Source organism: Microtus oregoni, unplaced genomic scaffold, assembly GCF_018167655.1.
Source record: "Microtus oregoni isolate MIOR12 unplaced genomic scaffold, Mior012 000043F_ref0000047, whole genome shotgun sequence".
NCBI lineage: Eukaryota > Metazoa > Chordata > Mammalia > Rodentia > Cricetidae > Microtus > Microtus oregoni.
Window position 1 is genome coordinate 4500731 of NW_024543210.1, and position 18303 is coordinate 4519033.

General features: G+C 52.3%; 1 protein-coding gene across 2 annotated transcripts; it reads right to left on the minus strand.

Moving 5' to 3' along the window:
• Window positions 1–831: 831 nt before the first annotated feature.
• On the minus strand, window positions 832–18145 carry Slc25a47 (solute carrier family 25 member 47). 2 transcript variants are annotated; one of them, XM_041633060.1, is made up of 6 exons: window positions 17550–18145; window positions 4217–4260; window positions 3845–3916; window positions 3172–3354; window positions 1932–2256; window positions 832–1669 (listed from the first exon to the last, which is right to left on the minus strand). In XM_041633060.1, the coding sequence occupies exons 1-6, from the start codon at window positions 17746–17748 to the stop codon at window positions 1389–1391; spliced, it is 1104 nt and encodes a 367-aa protein (XP_041488994.1). In that variant the 5' UTR covers window positions 17749–18145; the 3' UTR covers window positions 832–1388. The 2 variants fall into 2 exon arrangements, with proteins under 2 accessions (XP_041488994.1, XP_041488995.1); XM_041633061.1 differs by lacking the exon at window positions 17550–18145 and adding an exon at window positions 6230–6342.
• Window positions 18146–18303: the final 158 nt, after the last annotated feature.

Sequence of the window (18303 nt, forward strand, 5' to 3'; positions counted from 1 at the left end):
ATCATAACCAGGGCCTTACTGCAAAGCTAGTTCCTCTGTTCATCAGAGGCTGAGAAGTCCTGGGCAGCTCCCAGTTTTAAGATGGGACAGATAAGCAACCAGCCAGCTGGCTAGGCTCCATGGGAGGAGCCCAGAGTATCTCTTCCGGGAGAAGGGGAGGCCCAAGAGATGACGTCAGGCAGTGGGAGGTCTTGCAGGCAAGGGCTCTGGGTGTAAGATCGGTGCTGAAGGGCCTACGTGACAAGGGCAGACCCAGAAACATATTCCGCACCTTCTAGAAACTGAAGTTTTATTGGAAGAGAAAAACAGGAGACCATTTGGTGCATGCATGGCCAGGCCTGGCATCTGAACCTGCCCAGCTGAGGCGGGTATCAGTCAGCTTTACCGCAGGGCTGTTCTGTGAAGACCCAGTGGAGTCACACTGTGCTGCCAGCTCCACTCCCAGTGACGCCCAACACCGGAAGCCACAGGGTCTCCGGAAAGGGAGGCCTGAAGCACGAGCAAATCCCACGTGTGCCTAAGAGCAGACGCTAGCCTCTCCTCCCCTCCCCTCCCAGCCTCTGGCCCCCGCACTTTCCTACCCTGTCACAGTGCTCCAGGAGTTCGGCCGGTAATGACACAGATAACAAAGTACACAGCCCAGAAGTAAAGACTGTGCAGGTTTCCCCAGGGACCCCTACATAACGGGCACCTGGCTACCCACGTAAGAACTCTAGGCCATCTTAGCCAGGGCTTCACACAGCCTCTCCCACCATGAGCTGACAGGTTTCACGGCATCCCGGTGAACACAAGGTTGGAGGGCCAGCACCGTACAGATCATAGCAACACTGCTAAGCAACCTCAGAAACATTTATTGACCCAGGTTCCAGGGTCTTTATGTGGCAAGCAGTGTAAATGCGTACTCAGTGAAGCCCCACACCAGCTCGTGGGACAATGAGGACTCTGGGCCCTCTTGGACAGCCTGGGACAGGGAACAAGCCCAGCCTGTAGCCAGATGGTTCAGCTTGCTGTCTGGTCCCTCACTTGTCTCTTAAGGGAAGAGTGTGGATTACAAGATGAGTGGAACTGGGGCTGGTGAGAGAATGCTCTGAGGTCATGGGTGTGGACAAGGGAGGACACTCAGGAATGAACAGTTGCTCGGCGACAAATGACTCCAAGTGGCACATCCTCATCAAGGAGACCCACACAGCCTTGACTCGTGACCCCCCAAGCAGATCAACCCCCTGACTTTGTGAGCAGCAGCTGGGCAGGCCAAGCTCAGGCCTCACCTAAGTCACTGCACAGAAGGCCCTCTGCTGTTCCAGTGACAGCCCTGTGGGGTCCTGAACCCAACCATGCTCCCGTTGGCCTCCAGCGGCTGTGAGCTGGCTGCTACCGACCCAGTGGCCCTATGTGAACAGTCTCCGAGTGAGCCGCAGCACAGCCTCATAGGCCACGAAGACCACCATATTGACAGGAAAGGCACGGCAGCAGTTGAGCGTCAGCCCTTTGAAGAGCACCCTGGGGCCCTCCTCCCGCACGCTGGTCACCACACAGTGCAGGAGGCCCCGGTAGCGCTGCTGGCCCTGCCCGTCTGCCTGCAGACGTGACTTGATCACATCCATGGGAGTGGCCACGGCCCAGGCCAGGACGCCCGCACATCCGCCAGCCACCAGCACACCTAGGACATCTGCAAGAGACACCGTGAACATGCCTTATTGCAAGCTTCTCAGAGACAGGACCCAGCCAGGACAGCTCACTGAGTCAGGATACACCCCTCTGTCACAAAGTCACTGTGTGGCCTTAGACAGACACACACCTCAGAAACCATTGAAAAATAAGGCAAAGATGCTTAGCTTGATTCAGTGTTGGTGAGCTAGCTGCACTGTGCAGATTCCTCTCCCAGCCCCCAGCCCACTGGGCCAACTCCACCGTTTCTGCCTGTCACTCACCTGGCTGGCTATGGCCAGCTGGGGTGAGCCACTCACAGAGCATGGCATAAGAGAGGAAGTAGGTAGCAAAAGAGTGACCGTCACGAAGGAGCAGAGCTGAGCTGCCCTTGTAGAGCCCCCGAAGCCCCTCTTCGCGGGCCACTGTGACTAAACAGTGCAGCGGCCCATGGTACTTGGGCCTTGGTTCCAGACATGCATTGGTTGCAGGACACAAAGCAGGAGCCACTGATGTCCAGGAGGCTGAGGGCCGCCGCTGCTGTGTCTGAGCTTGGGCCTGTGTCTGCAGGCGGACCTTGGCCACCTCTGTGGGTGATGTCAAGAACACCTGGGACAGAGAAGAAGCAAGGTTAGGACATGCCTACAGCCTAACCGTTGGCTCTAAGACCCAGTGCTGAGAGCCCAGATCCCAAGAAGCTGCAAGCTGGTCCCAGGGTTTTGATAGTGCTGGGTTGAAAGCCAGCTCAGACCTATGAAGGCTGAAACCAAGGTCTCCTGCATCGGAGAGTACTGGCTTGACACATATCTGGTGCTAAGTGAAGAGCACAGTTGACACACTTGTTTGCGCTGTAGTCATATTGCTAAAAGCAGGGCATGGTGGTCACTGCGGGACACAGATGGACCAGGCTGCCCTGGGGTCTTTATACCTCTGGTCTGCCCTAATTCTCCTCACACCTCTTGCAGATCAGGTGGCAGCTCAGAGGCTGACTAGTCTCATTGGCCTTTGGTGTCTGCACTGTATACTGGAGCCAACACTTAGCCCACAGCCTGTGGAAACTCTAAGTAAGGATTGAGTGGTTTACCCATGCTCCATCCTGACCTATGAAGAACCTCAGCTGCATTTGCAGCGCTTGTTCCCATCTGTGGTGCCTGATGCTCCATCTCCACTGAAGATGAAGGATGCCAGGTGTCCATGGTAACACTAGATGGTGTTCAGGCATTTGTTGGGTACCCTGAAGATGGAGCTGGGAAATCACAAGCACCTGAGTGCTATCTCTGTGGCTCCCCACACCCTCACAGGGAGCTTCTTTATGGTCATTTCCTCCTCTCCACTGGAGCATTCTGGGAGGGACACCAAAAGGAGCCTAGCCCATCCCAGGCAGGATACTAGTTCCTCACCACAGTCCCCATGCCCTGTAGGTTCTAGCTTCCCAGGGCCTCAGTCTTGACACCTGCTGGGAGGTAAGATTCAAATGCCCTGGTTATCTCTGGTGCCCTTCCACCCTCAACTGCCTCTACTCACCCGGACAAGGCCAGAGGCGCCTCCTGAAAGTGTGATATCAGCCTTGGTGGGCTTGGCGTCAGTGCTGCCGTACCGGAAGCGGCAAATGTGAGCCAGGCAGTGGTGGTAGGTGCCAAAAGAAACAGACGACACCAGGGACACAGTGCACACGGGCAGTGAGAGGCCCCGGTAGAAGCCCCACACCTGGTGGATAGGGACCAAATAAGGACAGGACCCAAGAGAGAATGCCCTGGGGCTGGGACATCTGGGACTGACCACCACCTCCCTTGCCACCAATGTCTCCAGACATCACCCCTGGGATCTCAGCACTTGACTTGATGTTTGAGGTGTTGAAGACAGCTGCCTGGCCATGCTGGTGGAACCAACATGATGCTTAGCTAACCCCTGCCTGCACCAAGTCCCATGTCGCTTGCATAAGTGTCTGTAAGACATTCCCCTGGATGGGCTCCTCCCTGACCTTCAGAATCTCAGGTTCCCCTGTGTCCCTTCCCTGAAAGACAAGGGACTTAGTTCTGTACCAAATAGGGTTCCCAGTTCTCTGACTTTGGGACTCAGAGGGGATCTCAGGGCTGGGCACAGCCATTCCTGTTTGGAGGGCCAAGGGGCTAGGGGAAGGGTATCACTAGCAAGTCCCAGTCCCTGATGCCACCCTACCATCGGGCCCCAGTCCTACCCGCTCTTGACTGTACGTGTTCCGGATGCAGTGCCAAATGCTGGTATACTTGGCCTCAGTCTGGATCCTGACCTATGGGAAAGGGAGAAGGCTTCAGGAAGGGCTGGCTCTAGGCCTGGGGCAAAGCCAGTAGAAGACTAGGTTCAGCCCCTTGACTGTCAGGCATGCTGCTGTAGACTGAGTAGGGACAGTGAACACCGTTTAGAATGAGACCTCTGGGGCACAGGGTGAGAGACGACAGTCCCAAGGGCCCTAGGGAAGCATTGACTATTAGAGTGGGAGAGAACTATGTCCTGTTAGCATTCTAATTATGGGCCCGAGCTAGGTACAGAGATACTAAGTAATCTAAACCAAGGTAGGGCCTTGCTGTACCTTCACTGTATCCAGAGGGTAGCCCACAGCAACACCGCAGACTCCTGCAACGCAATCAGAGGACCCAGTGAGACAGTAGGAGATGCCCTGTCAGCAGTGAGAGCCCACCCATGCTGAGGGATGGGAGAAGGTGGCCTCAAGCAAGCCCCCCTCTCCCACCTCCAGCTGACCTGGGCTCTGCCTCTCCGCAGCCAGCTGAGAAACCGAGGCTCTGTGTGCACCTGCCAAGCCTGCTAGGTATCTCCCAACCCCTCTCCTGGCCCAACAGTGCCGATCCCCATTGCCCAGGCCAAGGACATTCCTCAGCCTCCCCTCTGACATCACCTTTCAGTAGAACGCCTGGTTCCACTCTGGCTGACCCTGTCTCTAAGCCAGGCAAACTTTGCCCTCAAGCTTCTGCCTGCGCAGGGTTTGTGTGGGAACCAGGTGGACAGTCACACTTTGCAGAGGTGGGGGAGGGGCGTGTTCTGCGTAAAGGCCGGCTGAGCAGCCCTGACCCCCACCTGGGTCCCTGAACCACAGGTGTGCATGGGACAGAATGTGCACCGCTGCTGTGGTCTGGACAGACTCCCCCAGAGGCCCACGTGTGAGAGTGGCAGAGCCCATAGGTCGTCTTTAAGTCACTGTGCTCACGATTTGGAGGGGACTATGAAATTGCAACCCCTTGCTTTTCAACTTCCTGGCCAAGAGAACTCCCTGCCATTGTCCTCTAACACCCATACAGAGGCCCAAGCAACGAGGCCACCTGGTGGTCACAGCTTTGGGAACTGCCCACTGAGGAACCACTCCTCTGCCTGAGTGGATTAACTGAAGACGGCGGACAGCTGCCAGCCCACCTTGCAGAGGGGCCTGTAGTACCCACCCTAGCTTTGGACCAAGAGAGCCACACTGCCCTCCTGGCCCTGCCACTCCAGCTCTGGGGCCTCCACAGGGCCTTGGGCTTTCTAACCCCGAGCAAGGATGGTAAAAAACACCATGAAGGATGGCAAGGTCCATGGGGTTGTGTCCTGGGGTGCATTAGAATGAAGAATGGATGCCTGGGAGGGGGCAGGGAGGTATAAAGCAACTGCCTGGCAGGACACTCAGAATAGCCTTCTATGTCTCTCAAAGCCCTTACCAACTCCTATCAATCCCTCAAAGCCCTCCCCTCTTACACCTTCCTACTGTGCTTTTGGTTGCTTCTGCCTGGAAGCATGTTGATCAGAACCTGTGCCCCATGGCCTTGCTGCTATGCCTCACATGCCATGGCCACCTCTACATCTAGAGTTCTTAAAGGAAAGGCTTGGGTCTGAGTCCCTGGGACCCAGGACCCAGCACAGAGCAAGGACCCCTCACGAGGGCCTGTCCTGTGGCTATGAGGAGGGCATGACCTGTGACGTTAATGTTCAGAGGAGCAGCCAGCCTTGGTAGAGCCATAGGTCAAGACCCCAGGCAGCCCAGACAGGGCCAGGACTCAGTCCTCCCCAAGGCTGGTGCTGACTATCCTCGCAGGCCCCAGGCTGTTCCCAGCAGTGAGGCCAAGGGTGCCTCACTCAAAACAGCTGCACAGCCTGAGGATCATGGCCCCTGGGAAGCCCCACCTCTCCCCTCTGTTGTTTCGCCCCAGGAAAGAAACAGCTTCGTACACAGGTGGGCTAGATGTTGTTAGGCCCCAGGGGATCAGCGAAACCGTCCATCTGGGCCTGCTCTATGCCTCGTCCCGCTGCCTACAGCAGAACTCCTGGGAACACTGCTCTTCCCTGGAGCCTTCAGCCCTCCCCCATGATTCAGTCACCCACACCAAGGACCCCAGCCATCTCTTAACCCAACAGGGACATTCCTGTTCCCAAGCCAGGGATTCCTAGCCTGCCTCAGCATCCTGCCTGAGCTTCAAGGCCTTCCCGCTTCAGCACCCATAGTCCACCACGCCAGGAGTCTGCTTGAATACCAACTGCCTAAGGCTCCCTCCCACTTACCACACACACAAAGGCACCATCCCCAGCTATTCCCAACCCCTGTACCCCTCCATCGTACCTCCAATGGCCCCAGCAACAAAATCCATGGACAGCGTGGAAAATGGGAAGAGCTCTGGTCTCTCAGTCTAATGCCGCAATGGCCAGCTCCTACCAATTCTGCAGATCTTAAATACCTGTGAGCAGAGGCGGAGACATGGCTATTTTGATGCCACATTCACACCCCCAACAAGGATCCTGGTGTCAATGACCTCAGCATCAGGAAAGCATGTGAGAGGTCATGGGAGGTGGCCAACCCCGTAGGCCTGCCTCTGTTTCCGAATTCAGACTATGCCTGGCTTCTGGCTGCTTAGAATGACTGTATAAACAGTGATCCCTCGTGTGTGTACCCCACTTTACAGTTTACCTCCAGTCCTGGAAGGGAAGAGAGGCAAGGGCCTCTTCTTTTTTTTTTTTTTTTTCCGAGACAGGGTTTCTCTGTGGTTTTGGAGCCTGTCCTGGAACTAGCTCCTGTAGACCAGGCTGGTCTCGAACTCACAGAGATCCGCCTGCCTCTGCCTCCCAAGTGCTGGGATTAAAGGCGTGCGCCACCACCGCCCGGCTTGCAAGGGCCTCTTCTAATCGTGGAGCCACCGAGACCCCACAGGGGACTTGCCTGAGACAGTCACTATCTTAGAGCCATCCTATCTGATAGCCAGCCCTTGAAGGGAATGCAACCTTATCTGTATTGAACAGCACAGCTAGTTTCCTTCATAGACTCAGTGACCCAGGCTGCAGCCCTACAAAGTGACCTGGAGGGCACCCTCAGGGCCAGAGAGTCGCAGCAGAGTGGCTAGAAGGGGCGTGTTGATGAACATTTAGCAGTTTTATCTGGATGGCCCTCAGGGTATGGCAGCCACGTGTCCACCTGTTTTCCTATTAATTGTACACTGTCCTTGAACAGGCTAGTTTCAAACTAGGGATGACCCCCTCACCCCAACAGTTTGTCTGCTTTTAGGCAAGTAGGTGGTGCTAGCTAGCTGCCACGGCAGAGGGCAGAGGGCAGAGTGGGGGACAGAGGGAGACTGGAAGTAGCCTGGCCAAGGTCAGCTTTGATGTCCTTTCTTGTAGAGGGACCGTGGCTCAGCATCCACTTAGAAGTTGACCTGCCTGCCTTCAGATCCCAACTCTGCCGCTTGACTTTGAGACAAGGCCTTTGGCCTTCCTCTGCCCCCACTTTTGCACCCACAAAATCTGTGATCACACAGAGCAAACCCCAGCTGTGTTCTTGTAGAACTGCCAGCCAAATTCATTAATAGAAGCAGAAGGTCTAGAAGAAGGGATGCATCTGCTCTGGAGAGACAGCTGGGCCAGATGTTACACTCAAGACACTAGGACCTGGGTTAATGAGGGAGCCTAAAACACACTTTCCACCTGAGAGGACAGGGACCCTTCAGTCCCACATTGCCAGCAGAGTAGGACCCCAAGGCCCCACAGTTGTCTGGATACCTTTCTCTCTCTGGCCCACATCCAGACAGTCTTGCTGTCTCTCCTCCACTATCGCTGTCCGCCTGCACTGCCCTTACTGTGTCATTAACCCTGGACAGCAGCCCGCCTGTCCAGGCTCCTGGTGCATGCAACCAACACATGCCAGGTGTCAAACAGTGAGACACCCTGATAAACACAACAACCTCATCCCTGCCCTGGACACCTGATGTGCTGGCAATGACACGGAGAGCCCTAGACAGACAGGGAAAGTCCAGAGACGACGGCGAGGGCTGATGGAGTCAGCTGCAGCTTCCAGTTGGGCACGACCCTTACTGTGAAACAGAGCGGCTGTGACAACCCACAGGACACTCTCAAGAGAGCGAGCCTAGTGATGTCCCTCGTGATGCAGGAGGCTCCTGGGTCTCTCGAAGCCTCTCTCCACCCCAAGGTTACTTAAAAAAGAGCCGTGAGCACACAGTGTCAGAAACACAGATGGCATGTTTCCTCAACTCACATTTCTGTCGCAGTGACTGTGACTTGCCAAGTAACCCAGATTTTACCTGATGGCACGGCCAGCGGCAATCAGATTCTTCTATTCCGATCTTAGTTATTAATATTAGTTCTCAGGTCACATGTTACACAGTAATACACACACACACACACACACTGATTAAAAATGGATTCACCAGGTGGTGGTGGCACACCTTTAATCCTGGCACTCGGGAGGCAGAAGCAGATAGTTCTCTGTACATCTGAGGCCAGCCTGGTCTACAGAGCAAGCAACCAGGGCTACACAGAGAAACCATCTCAGAAAACAAAAGTGGAGTAAGGAGTGGTTATAAAGAGGCATCCCAGTCGACAGTGGAGAGCTGATAAGGACACATTGAAGGCTGTGGAGATGAGGTTTGGGGCCGCAAGCACAGAGACATCAGGTGCAGTCATTGAAGAGTCAGCCTGAAATGGGCTGTGTCACAGGCAGAGATCACTGCACTTGAGCTGAAGCAAGGGACAGGTTCAGTCCTCACTGTGGCAAAATGCCGAGACAGGGATGTGACTGACAGGCCACTCCGTGCACCTGCCCTGGTCCAGTCTTGGGCATTCCTTTTCAAGATGCAGGGGAGGAGTTCCATCTTCTTCAATGATAAATTCATGAGTCTGGTGCTCCTGGAGTGATGCTGTATTCACAAGCGTCGTTATTTAACATCCCAAAGAAATTGTTTGTGCCTCCTGGTGTGCTGGCAGGTGGAGTTTACCTGTGTAAACATGCTGTGAGAATCATTCTTTCTTGGCATTTACACTCAGAATGGAGTGTGGTGTCTTGAATGGGAACGGTCCCCATGGGTTTATATAGGTGAATGCTTGGTCACCAGAGAGTGGCACTATTTGAAAGGATTAAAAGAATTAGGATGGATAGCCTTAGAGAGGAAGTGTGTCGCTGGGGGAGGTGGGGTCTCTGAGGTTTCAGAAGTCCATGTGTGTGTGTGTGTGTGCGCGCACGCGTCTATGGCTCATGATGAAGCTCTCAGCTACTTTTCCATCACCACATCTGTCTGTGTACCTCCATGCTCCCTGCCATTGATGATGATGGACTAGACCTCTGAAATTGTAAGCAAGCTCCCAGTTAAATGTTTTCTTTTATAAGGTCTACAGAGCGAGTTCCAGGACAGGCTCCAAAGCTATACACAGAGAAACCTAATCTCGAAAAAAGAAAAAAAGAGTTGCCTTGGTCCTGGTGTGTCTTCACAGCAATAGAGCAGTGACTAAGACATGGAGTAGCTCATAACAGTTACTTCAAGAGACAAATAACTGGTCTGATAGATGGCTCAATGGATACAGATGCCTGCCTGCTACCAAGCCTAACAATCCGAGTTTGATCCCAGAGACCCACATGTTAGAGGAAAGAAAAGCTGCTCCTCAAGTTGCCCTCTAACCTCCATATGTACACTGTATGCACATACACATGTGCACGCGCGCGCGCACACACACACACACACAAATAAATAAATGCTTTTGTAAAGATGTATTTATTTATTTAAAGATTATTTAAAGATTTATTTATTATTTAATGTGCACTGGTGTAGCACAAATTCTAATTGGTCTTAATAATAAAAACCCAGAGTCAGATAGTAAGAGGTAAAAGCTGAGAGATCAGAGAAACAGCAGCCAGCCACTAGTTCTTACCTCTACGAAATCCTCTGACTGAAGTGGGGGTGTCCTGTGTCTACAAGTCCTCAGACTAAATGCCATCTCTCTGAAACCTCAGACTGAATCCTGAGCCCCTATCTCCTCCTGCCTTATATTCCTTCTCTGCTTAGCCATATCCCTTCCTGTCTCCACCTCCCTAGTGCTGGGATTAAAGGTGTGAGTCACCACCACTTGGCTTTGTTTCTCTTTTAGACTGATTCAATCTGTGTAGCCCAGGGTGGTCTTGAACTCACAGAGATCCATCTGTCTCTGCCTCGTGAGTGTTGAGGTTAGAGGTGTGTGCCTGGCCTCTATGACTAACTTGTGGCTTAGCTCCACACTCTGATCTTCAGGTAAGCTTTGTTAGATCACAAACAAAATAGCACCACACACCAGTGTTTTGCCTGTATATTCTCTGTGTGAGGGTATCAGATCCCCTGAAACTGAAGTTACAGACAGTTGTAAGCTGCCATGTGGGTGCTAGGTATTGAACCTGGGTCTTCCAGAAGAGGAGCCAGTGCCCTTACCTGCTGAACCATCTCTCCAGTCCCAAATATAATTCTTTCTTTATTATATTTATTTATTTATTATGCATACAATATTCTGTCTGTGTGTATGTCTGCAGACCAGAAGAGGGCACCAGACCTCATTACAGATGTTGTGAGCCACCATGTGGTTGCCAGGAATTGAACTCAGGACCTTTGGAAGAGTAGGCAATGCTCTTAACCACTGAGCCATCTCTCCAGCCCGATATAATTTTTCTTAAAGATACAGATGAATAGGGTGAGACTTCCCAGCAGCATAAATGCCTTTGACTGTCTTATAAATAATAAATCCATTGGTTCCCCAACCTGGACTTGGGTAGAATTCTTTCTTTGGTCTGTTGGTCCTTTCTCTATCGGGAATGAAGGGGCATTCTTTATATTGCCTGGGGGAGAGTTTCATGGCATACAGAATAACAGGGAGAAAAGAGAATAGGAGGTAGGGGAGCTGAGGTGAGAGAGTATGAAAGGGAAGGTGACACTGGGACAATGATGTTCTCTCAGTCACCATAGCTTAATTTCTCCTGCCCTTTGTCTTCTGACTCACCAAAACTACAACTACCCCCCCCCCAGTGTATCCCCCAGTGTCTTGTACTGGTTCCTCATTGGCTGTAAACCTCTCACAGACATGGATGGTCTACACTGGCTTTCCTCTGCACATGGAAGTGGGCATAAAGGAACCAGAAAGAATTCCAGACTTTTAGCCTTGATTTAGAATTAGCTGTATCTTCCCTGTATACACACACACACACACACACACACACAGAGAGAGAGAGAGAGAGAGAGAGAGAGAGAGAGAGAGAGAGACCAGAAAAGGCGTTGGATCATCTGAAACTGGAATTACAGGCAGTCATGAACCATCTAACACGAGTGCTGGGAAACAAACACAGGTCCTCTGGAAGAACAGCGAGCATTTTCAATCATCTCTCCAGCCCTGTGGAGGCCCACTTCCAAATCATGAAGAGCCAAGAACCAAATCTGGGAAGTGAAACAGGCTGTCCCCTGCTGGGCTATCCTGGAGGCCCAAGACAGCTAGTTGAACCATCTGGGAGGGGCCTTCTTCGCAGGCAGCAAGCACGAGTATGTTCCAGAATGGGCTCCAGGGAACCATTGGGGTGAGCAGAAGGGTCACTGTAGTTTGGGATACATTTTTCTAGGTGTAGGCATAGCCAGGCCAGGAACAGAAGCATGGCCAGCGGGGTGGCAGCAGTTTGGGAAGGGAAAATGGGACAAAAGGCTAAGAAGGAGGTAATGATCGAGGCTTACAGGCCACCTGCTAGCTGCAAGACATCCTTCCTCTCTGGGGTCAGGAAGACCTTTATGGGGTCACGCCTCAGAGGTGAACCACACCCTTTGTTCTCTCTACCCCGCCTGACACAAAAGCCTGGTGGAGCAGACTCTGGTGTGGGAGGTCCTTCTGTATGTGTGTCGCTTTTATTGGTTAATGAATAAAGAAGCTGTCTTGGCCTGTGATAGGGTAGAGTAGAGCTGGGTGGGGAAAACTAAACTGAATGCTGGGGGAAAGAAGGCAGAATCAGGAAGAAGCCATGGAGCCCCGCCAGAGACAGATGCTACCAGATGGAACCTTGCCAATAAGCCACAGCCACGAGGCGAAACACAGATTAATAGAAATGGGTTAACTTAAGATGTAAGAGTTACCCAATAAGAAGCTAGAGCTAATAGGCCAAGCAGAAATTTAAATGATATAGTTTCTGAGTGATTATTTCAGGAATGTGGGCAGCCAGGGACAAACAAGTGACCTCCTACAACAAATTGGTGCCCAATAGAGCTCTACACAAAAGGGCTTGTACAGAGGATAGATAGAAGCTGAGCTCCCTGTCTAGGGCTGCCCCTAAGGCTGGGGAAGCTGTGGACATTGCCTAAACCCCTGCAAAGTTCATGGACCCCCTGGTTCCAAGGCACTGAACCTTGTTCTCCAGCCTTCTCCCTTAGTCTCTGGAGCGACCCTTTGGCCACATCTGATATTCACTAAGTTACACGCCTGCTATGACAATGACCAGTCTGGGCTCAGGACACAGAATCCTCCCTGCCAGCTGTTTCTCCCTCTGCTGCCTCCTATGGTACCAACTTCAGCTAGTTCTACCACACCTCAAATCATTACTGTGCAGGGCACACTGCCCTCCAGGGCCCGTGGATGCTGACTGTGGGCTGGGAACAGACTGCCAATGTGCCAGTGGGAGACCAGAGGGCATGCAGACTAGGCTACATGTGGCCTTCCGGTTCTGGGGCACCCCCAGCAGCAGGGCCCCTGCAGCCTACTTGTATTTATCAAGTCATTGCCATGTAGCTATTTATACCAAGTCCCATCTTGAGTTTCCGGTGTCCACTGACTCCTGAAGGTCAAGTGGGTTCTGAAGTAGGCCAAGGAAGTCTCTGGTCAACCAAGAGCTGACCCCAGGGGAACCGCTGGAAATATAGGACTCCCACACACATACACCCAGGGCTAGGAAGCAAATTATTAAATTAATCCTCGTCTTCTTTTTCCTGGAACCAGAGGATCATGGGGAGCAGGACAACAGCAGAGTTGGATACTGTCTGCTCCCTGGCTCCTGCCCCAGCCATGAAACAAATGTGACCTTAAACAAAGGCCCACATGGTGCCAGCCAGGACAGTCAAGCAAAACCAACCAAAGCACTCAAGAACTCTGAGACACCATCCCCAAAGCCCTGAGGGTGTGCTGAGGAGACTGGCTTCGAGGCAGTCAGCCTCTCCTGCTCAGGGGCTGGGAATCTGATTTATCTCTACAGGAACTCTATGCTTGACCTCCCTCTGGGAAGTCTGACGGGGGCATCACATCAAGGCACACCGGCCAGACAAACCAGTCCCAGCCTCCTTTGTGGCTGCCTGCCAGGCTGAGGGAGCGACTCTTGGTTCCGAGTTGTTCCCACTCCTGCAAAGCTGCCCCTTCCAGCATTTCCCTGGCTCCTCAGGGTGGCCTACTGACTAACTGAGAAAAGATCTTACTATGTAGCACAGGCTGGCCTTGAATCATGGATGATCCTCTTCAGCCTCCTGAGTGGAAGACCCTGCTGGAGGCCCAAACTCAGGTGCCCTTGTGCCTGCACTTTACCAGCTAAGCCATATATATCCTCAACCTCTCACTGGATTTTTTATTTTTATATACATTTTCTTTTGTGTGGGCGGGGCCTGCATGCCACAGCTCAAGTGTGAAGGTCCGAGGATAGGGAGCGGTAGCTGGTTCTCTCTCTCTCTCTCTTTTTTTAACCACGCGGGTCCCAAGAACCAGGCTCAGGTACCAGGTACCTTCTACTCCATCTAGCTGGCCTCTCCATACAGGATTGCGTTGCTGCAGAGAGTTTTTCGCACTACGTAGCTGTAAAGACTGTTGGTGGCTGTCAAGCTCTTGGTTGACTTTATCTGGAATTAACTAAAACCCAAAAATGGAGTCCACATCTATGAGGCTTTTTGCTTATTTGGACATGGGAAGGTCTACTTCTTCTTCTTCTTCTTTTTTTTTTTTTTAAAAAGGATTTATTTATTTATCATGTATACAGCATTCTGCTTGCATGTGTCCCTGCAGGCCAGAAGAGGGCACCAGATCTTATTACAGATCTGGGAGCCACCTTGTAGTTGCTGGGAATTGAACTCAGAAGCTCTGGAAGGTCAGTGCTCTTAACCTCTGAGCCACCTCTCCAGCCCCAGAAAGATCTACTTCTTTTTTTTTTTTTTTAAATATTTATTTATTATGTATACGATATTCTGTCTGTGTGTATATCTGCAGGCCAGAAGAGGGCACCAGACCTCATTCCAGATGGTTGTGAGCCACCATGTGGTTGCCGGGAATTGAACTCAGGACCTTTGGAAGAGCAGGCAATGCTCTTAACCACTGAGCCATCTCTCCAGCCCCCAGAAAGATCTACTTCTAATCCAGATCTTTGAGGTGGAAAAACACAACTTCAGCAGAGCGGTGGTGGCGCACGCCTTTAATTCCAGCACTCAGGAGGCAGAGGCAGGTGGATCTCTGTGAGTTCGAGTTTAGCCTGGTCTACAAGAGCTAGCTCCAGGGGCTGGAGAGATGGCTCAATGGTTAAGAGCACTGGTTGTTCTTCCAGTGGACCCAGGTTCAATTCCCAGCACCCATATGACAGCTCACAACTGTAACTCCAGTTCCCTGGGATCTGACACCTTTACACCAATGCACATAAAATAAAGTTAAAATAAATTATTAAAAAAACTCAAAAAAAAAAAAAAAGAGCTAGTTCCAGGACCGGCTCCAAAAACTTCAATTCAGATCTTTTCAGGTGGGAAGCGCCACCTCTAATCTGGGTCACACCTTCCGCTGGGACTCTATATAAAGAAATGGAAGAAGGAAGCTTTTACTCTTTGCCAGCTTGCTGTCAACCTTGCGAGCAAATCCATTCTTTCACTGGTACTAGAGCCTATGACGTCAGGACTCCAGCATATATTGTCACCAGCTGAGACATCCAGCCTCATGGACTGAGCAACTGCTGGATTCTCGGGCTTCCCTTCATAGACAGCCTTTGTTGGATTAGCTGGACCATAGCCTGTAAGTCATTCTAATAGATCCCCTTTCTATATAGAAAGACATTCATTCTATAAGTTCTGTTCATCTAGAGAACCCTGATACAGTAGCCTTGGCTAGATTAGAACTATGTAGACCAGGTTGGACTTGAACTTGTAAGAAACCAGTCTGCCTCTGCCTCCTGAGTACTGGGATTAAAGATGCAAGATATATATATTCCATCCAGCTTTACAGGATTAAAAACACTTTAGAGTGTGTGTGTGTGTGTGTGTGTGTGTGTGTGTGTGTGTGTGTGCCTGTGTAAGATAGAAGAGGGCACTGGATCCTGGAGCTGGAGATACAGGTGGTCATGAGCTTCCAGACACGGGTACTGGGATCCAAACTTAGGTCTTCTGAAAGAGTAGGGAGCGCTCTTAACTGCTGAACCATTTCTCTGCCCCCTAGGATATTTTTTTTTAATTCTAAAAAGTCCATTTCAAACAAGTGGAGCCACCGTTGCCTTTCACAAGACATGCGTCCCTAGAGAAGGAAGACACTGTTAGCCAGTAAGGCCCTACTTCCAAATGTCATCACCTGGGGGCTAGGATTTCTACCTGGAACCACGGGGAGAGGACATTCAGACCACAGTGGTGTGCCAATCAGCACCTTAAGAGAGAACTGGGGAGAGTCCAAGTTCAGAGCTAGGTTAGAGGAAGGGCTCCCCAGAAGGAGCAGCCTGCACGAAGGCCCTGAGGCAGGAACAAGTTTGGCGTGTGAAATCCGAGCTGAGCAGAAGGCTGGAAGTTGAGTGGGTGCAGCCATGTCATTATGGTCCTCCTGTGTCCTTGGCATTGAGCATGGATTTCATATCAAGTAAGACAGCCCCTTCTGTCACTTGGTGTACAGGTTCCAGGGTAGGGAGATCAAAGGACATGATGCTTCTTTTTGTCCACTGTCTGTTCTGTTTCTACACTGGACCTGTCTTATGTAAGAACTCAGGAAAGACATTTCCAAACAAAACATGTCACTGTGGGCAGTGACGGTTCCTTCCCCACACCGCCTCTCTGCTACTGTGTGCTCTTCGGCTGGAATCCTCAGAGCTAAACAGACCCCACTCCCTCTGGAGCAGAGTTTGAAGAAGTAGATACCTTCCTGCTGTCATTTTATCCTGGTAAAATGCAAAAAAACAATAAAACAATACAGCCCCAAGATGTGGGCACCCTGGTGCTCTTTCTGGTCTCTTCCCAGCTAACTACCAAGGTCAAGTATTTGGACCCATCTTGTCTTCTGACCCAGATCACCAAAGGCCTGTGCAAAGGGCTCTCAGCAAGATTGCTGTCTCCCCTATCAGTGCCTGCCCCTCAAGGTGCAGACCAGTGGGCCTTGAGGACACACTCGGCCCCACAGGACAGATCCTCACCTACCTAGGGCAGCATGAAACCTCAGCTTAGCCTTCCATTCCCTCACACATTTCGTCCCCAAACCTAATGGTTCCAGATATAATACCAGCCCCCCCTCAACTGGCCTACCCATGCTCTGCCTACAAGGTACCTAGAGGACAGCACACAGAGTCCCACTGGATTCCTACAGGGGCTGACCCTGGGCTCTCCCTCCAATGGTTCTGAAGCTCAGCTATGGAGTACCTGATGTGTACCAGGCTTCCGGGCCCTTCCCCAGCACTCCCAGAGGGTCAGAGCGCCACACAACCAAGGCCAGGAATGACATCCATGTAAAGGCAGGCTCTCCCGAGTTCCTACCCATCCTCTGGCTTTTTGATGCATGTTCTCTTAAAAACAAAACAACAGCGGTAGAGAAATGAGGCTCAGCAAGTTGCACACCTGCCTGTCAAGCATGTGTGAGGCCCTGAGTTTCACCTCCGGAGAAAGAAAAGGAAACAAGATGTCATATTGCACACCGGTAGCCTGGGTGCTCAGGAGGCTGGGGCAGGAAGGGTGCAAGATCTAGACCAACCTGGGCTACGTAGCAAGATCCCATCTCAAAAAGAAAAAAAGCCACAAGCAGGATGGGCTCTTCTTGTCTCGTCGGTTGCCCTCTAGTCTCCTAGAACCCAAAGTCAGAGGTGAAGGTATAGACATAAGAGCTTTACCGCCTGGGCCTCCAGGGCATTCTTGGGACTATGTCCCTGTATGAGGACTGTTGGATTTAACAGCATGGGCCTCAGGAGGGGCCCTATATTCACCCCAGTTCCAGTGTGGACTTCCTTCTCCCTCTCACCGCCTGCCTCCCAAAGGCACCCAGATGGCTCAGAGGCTGTGGAAATCAAACCCAGGCCTCCAGACCCCTAAGTTCAGGGCCCAGTAGCCACCACAAGCACTGGACTAGGAGTCAGCAGGCCTGGACTTGGATGTCGGCTTCGGGAAGGGTCCATTCAAGGATAAACACCACCCCCAAGGTCCCTGCTCCAGGCTTCACTGGAACTTTTTAAGACCTGCACTCCATTGGACCTGCCACCCATCAACTCCTGCCCAGTTCCCAGAGGGTATAGGTAAGAGCAGTCTGCTGGTGACCACAAGAGGCAGTTACAGAGCTCTCGGCTCAGGAGAGTTACGACTTACAGAGGCCCTGGGAGTTGTAATTGTGTCCATCACTGGGACCTGATTTAAGACTCCTTGCTGTTGTAAATATTAGGGGCAGCTACACGTAGGGTTCTTACCCTACCTTACCCTTAGTGCTCTCCAAGCCAGCGGCACCTGCGTGCTCCTTGCTCTTCAGCAAGCTCACCCTGTCCCAAGGCCCAGCGCTGCATGGGGTTTGCTCCCATCTAGTCTGCTGCCGGCTCCCAGCCCTGTCCGGCAGCATCCCTCTCTCCACAACCTTCAGTGGCTCCCAGGAACACCTCAGGGCTTGGTGGCACCCTTCCATCCTTGGGTCCCTTGTGTTTGAAAAGTTCGTCTCGGCGTCATCCAAATCCAAGTCTCTGGCCCTGCCGGGGCGCGCTCGGAACTCCAGACTCTCAGCTCGTCCGCTTAAGGAGACCCGGGGGTCTTGGAGGCCTCTCCAGGTGGGGAGCCATTCTCGAACTTTCACAACTAGCGGCGTCCAATCCCGCAGGCCTTAGAGAGTCAAGACGTTCCACGCGTGCTCGCCAAAGTGTCCCCATGACATTGGCAAGGACGAAGAGGTTGAGCAGCTGAGTCGAATCCAAACACCGTGAGGGGCCCCAGGGCCGAAGCAAGGCGAGCGCCGCTCCTCGCGGAGTGCAGTTGGAAGGTTACCTGCTCCAGAGCGCAGTGTACCCACTGCACTGCCCCTGCCCCGGGCCGCGCGGGCGGGCCCGAGAAGCACAGTCTTTGTCTGCTGTGCCCCATGATATCCCCGCCCACTGTGTCCGAGGCCACACCCTTCAGGAGCTCCCAACCAGTAAAATTTGGCGGCGACACCCAGGGCACGGGGTGTTGTCCGTGCCTGGTGTACCCA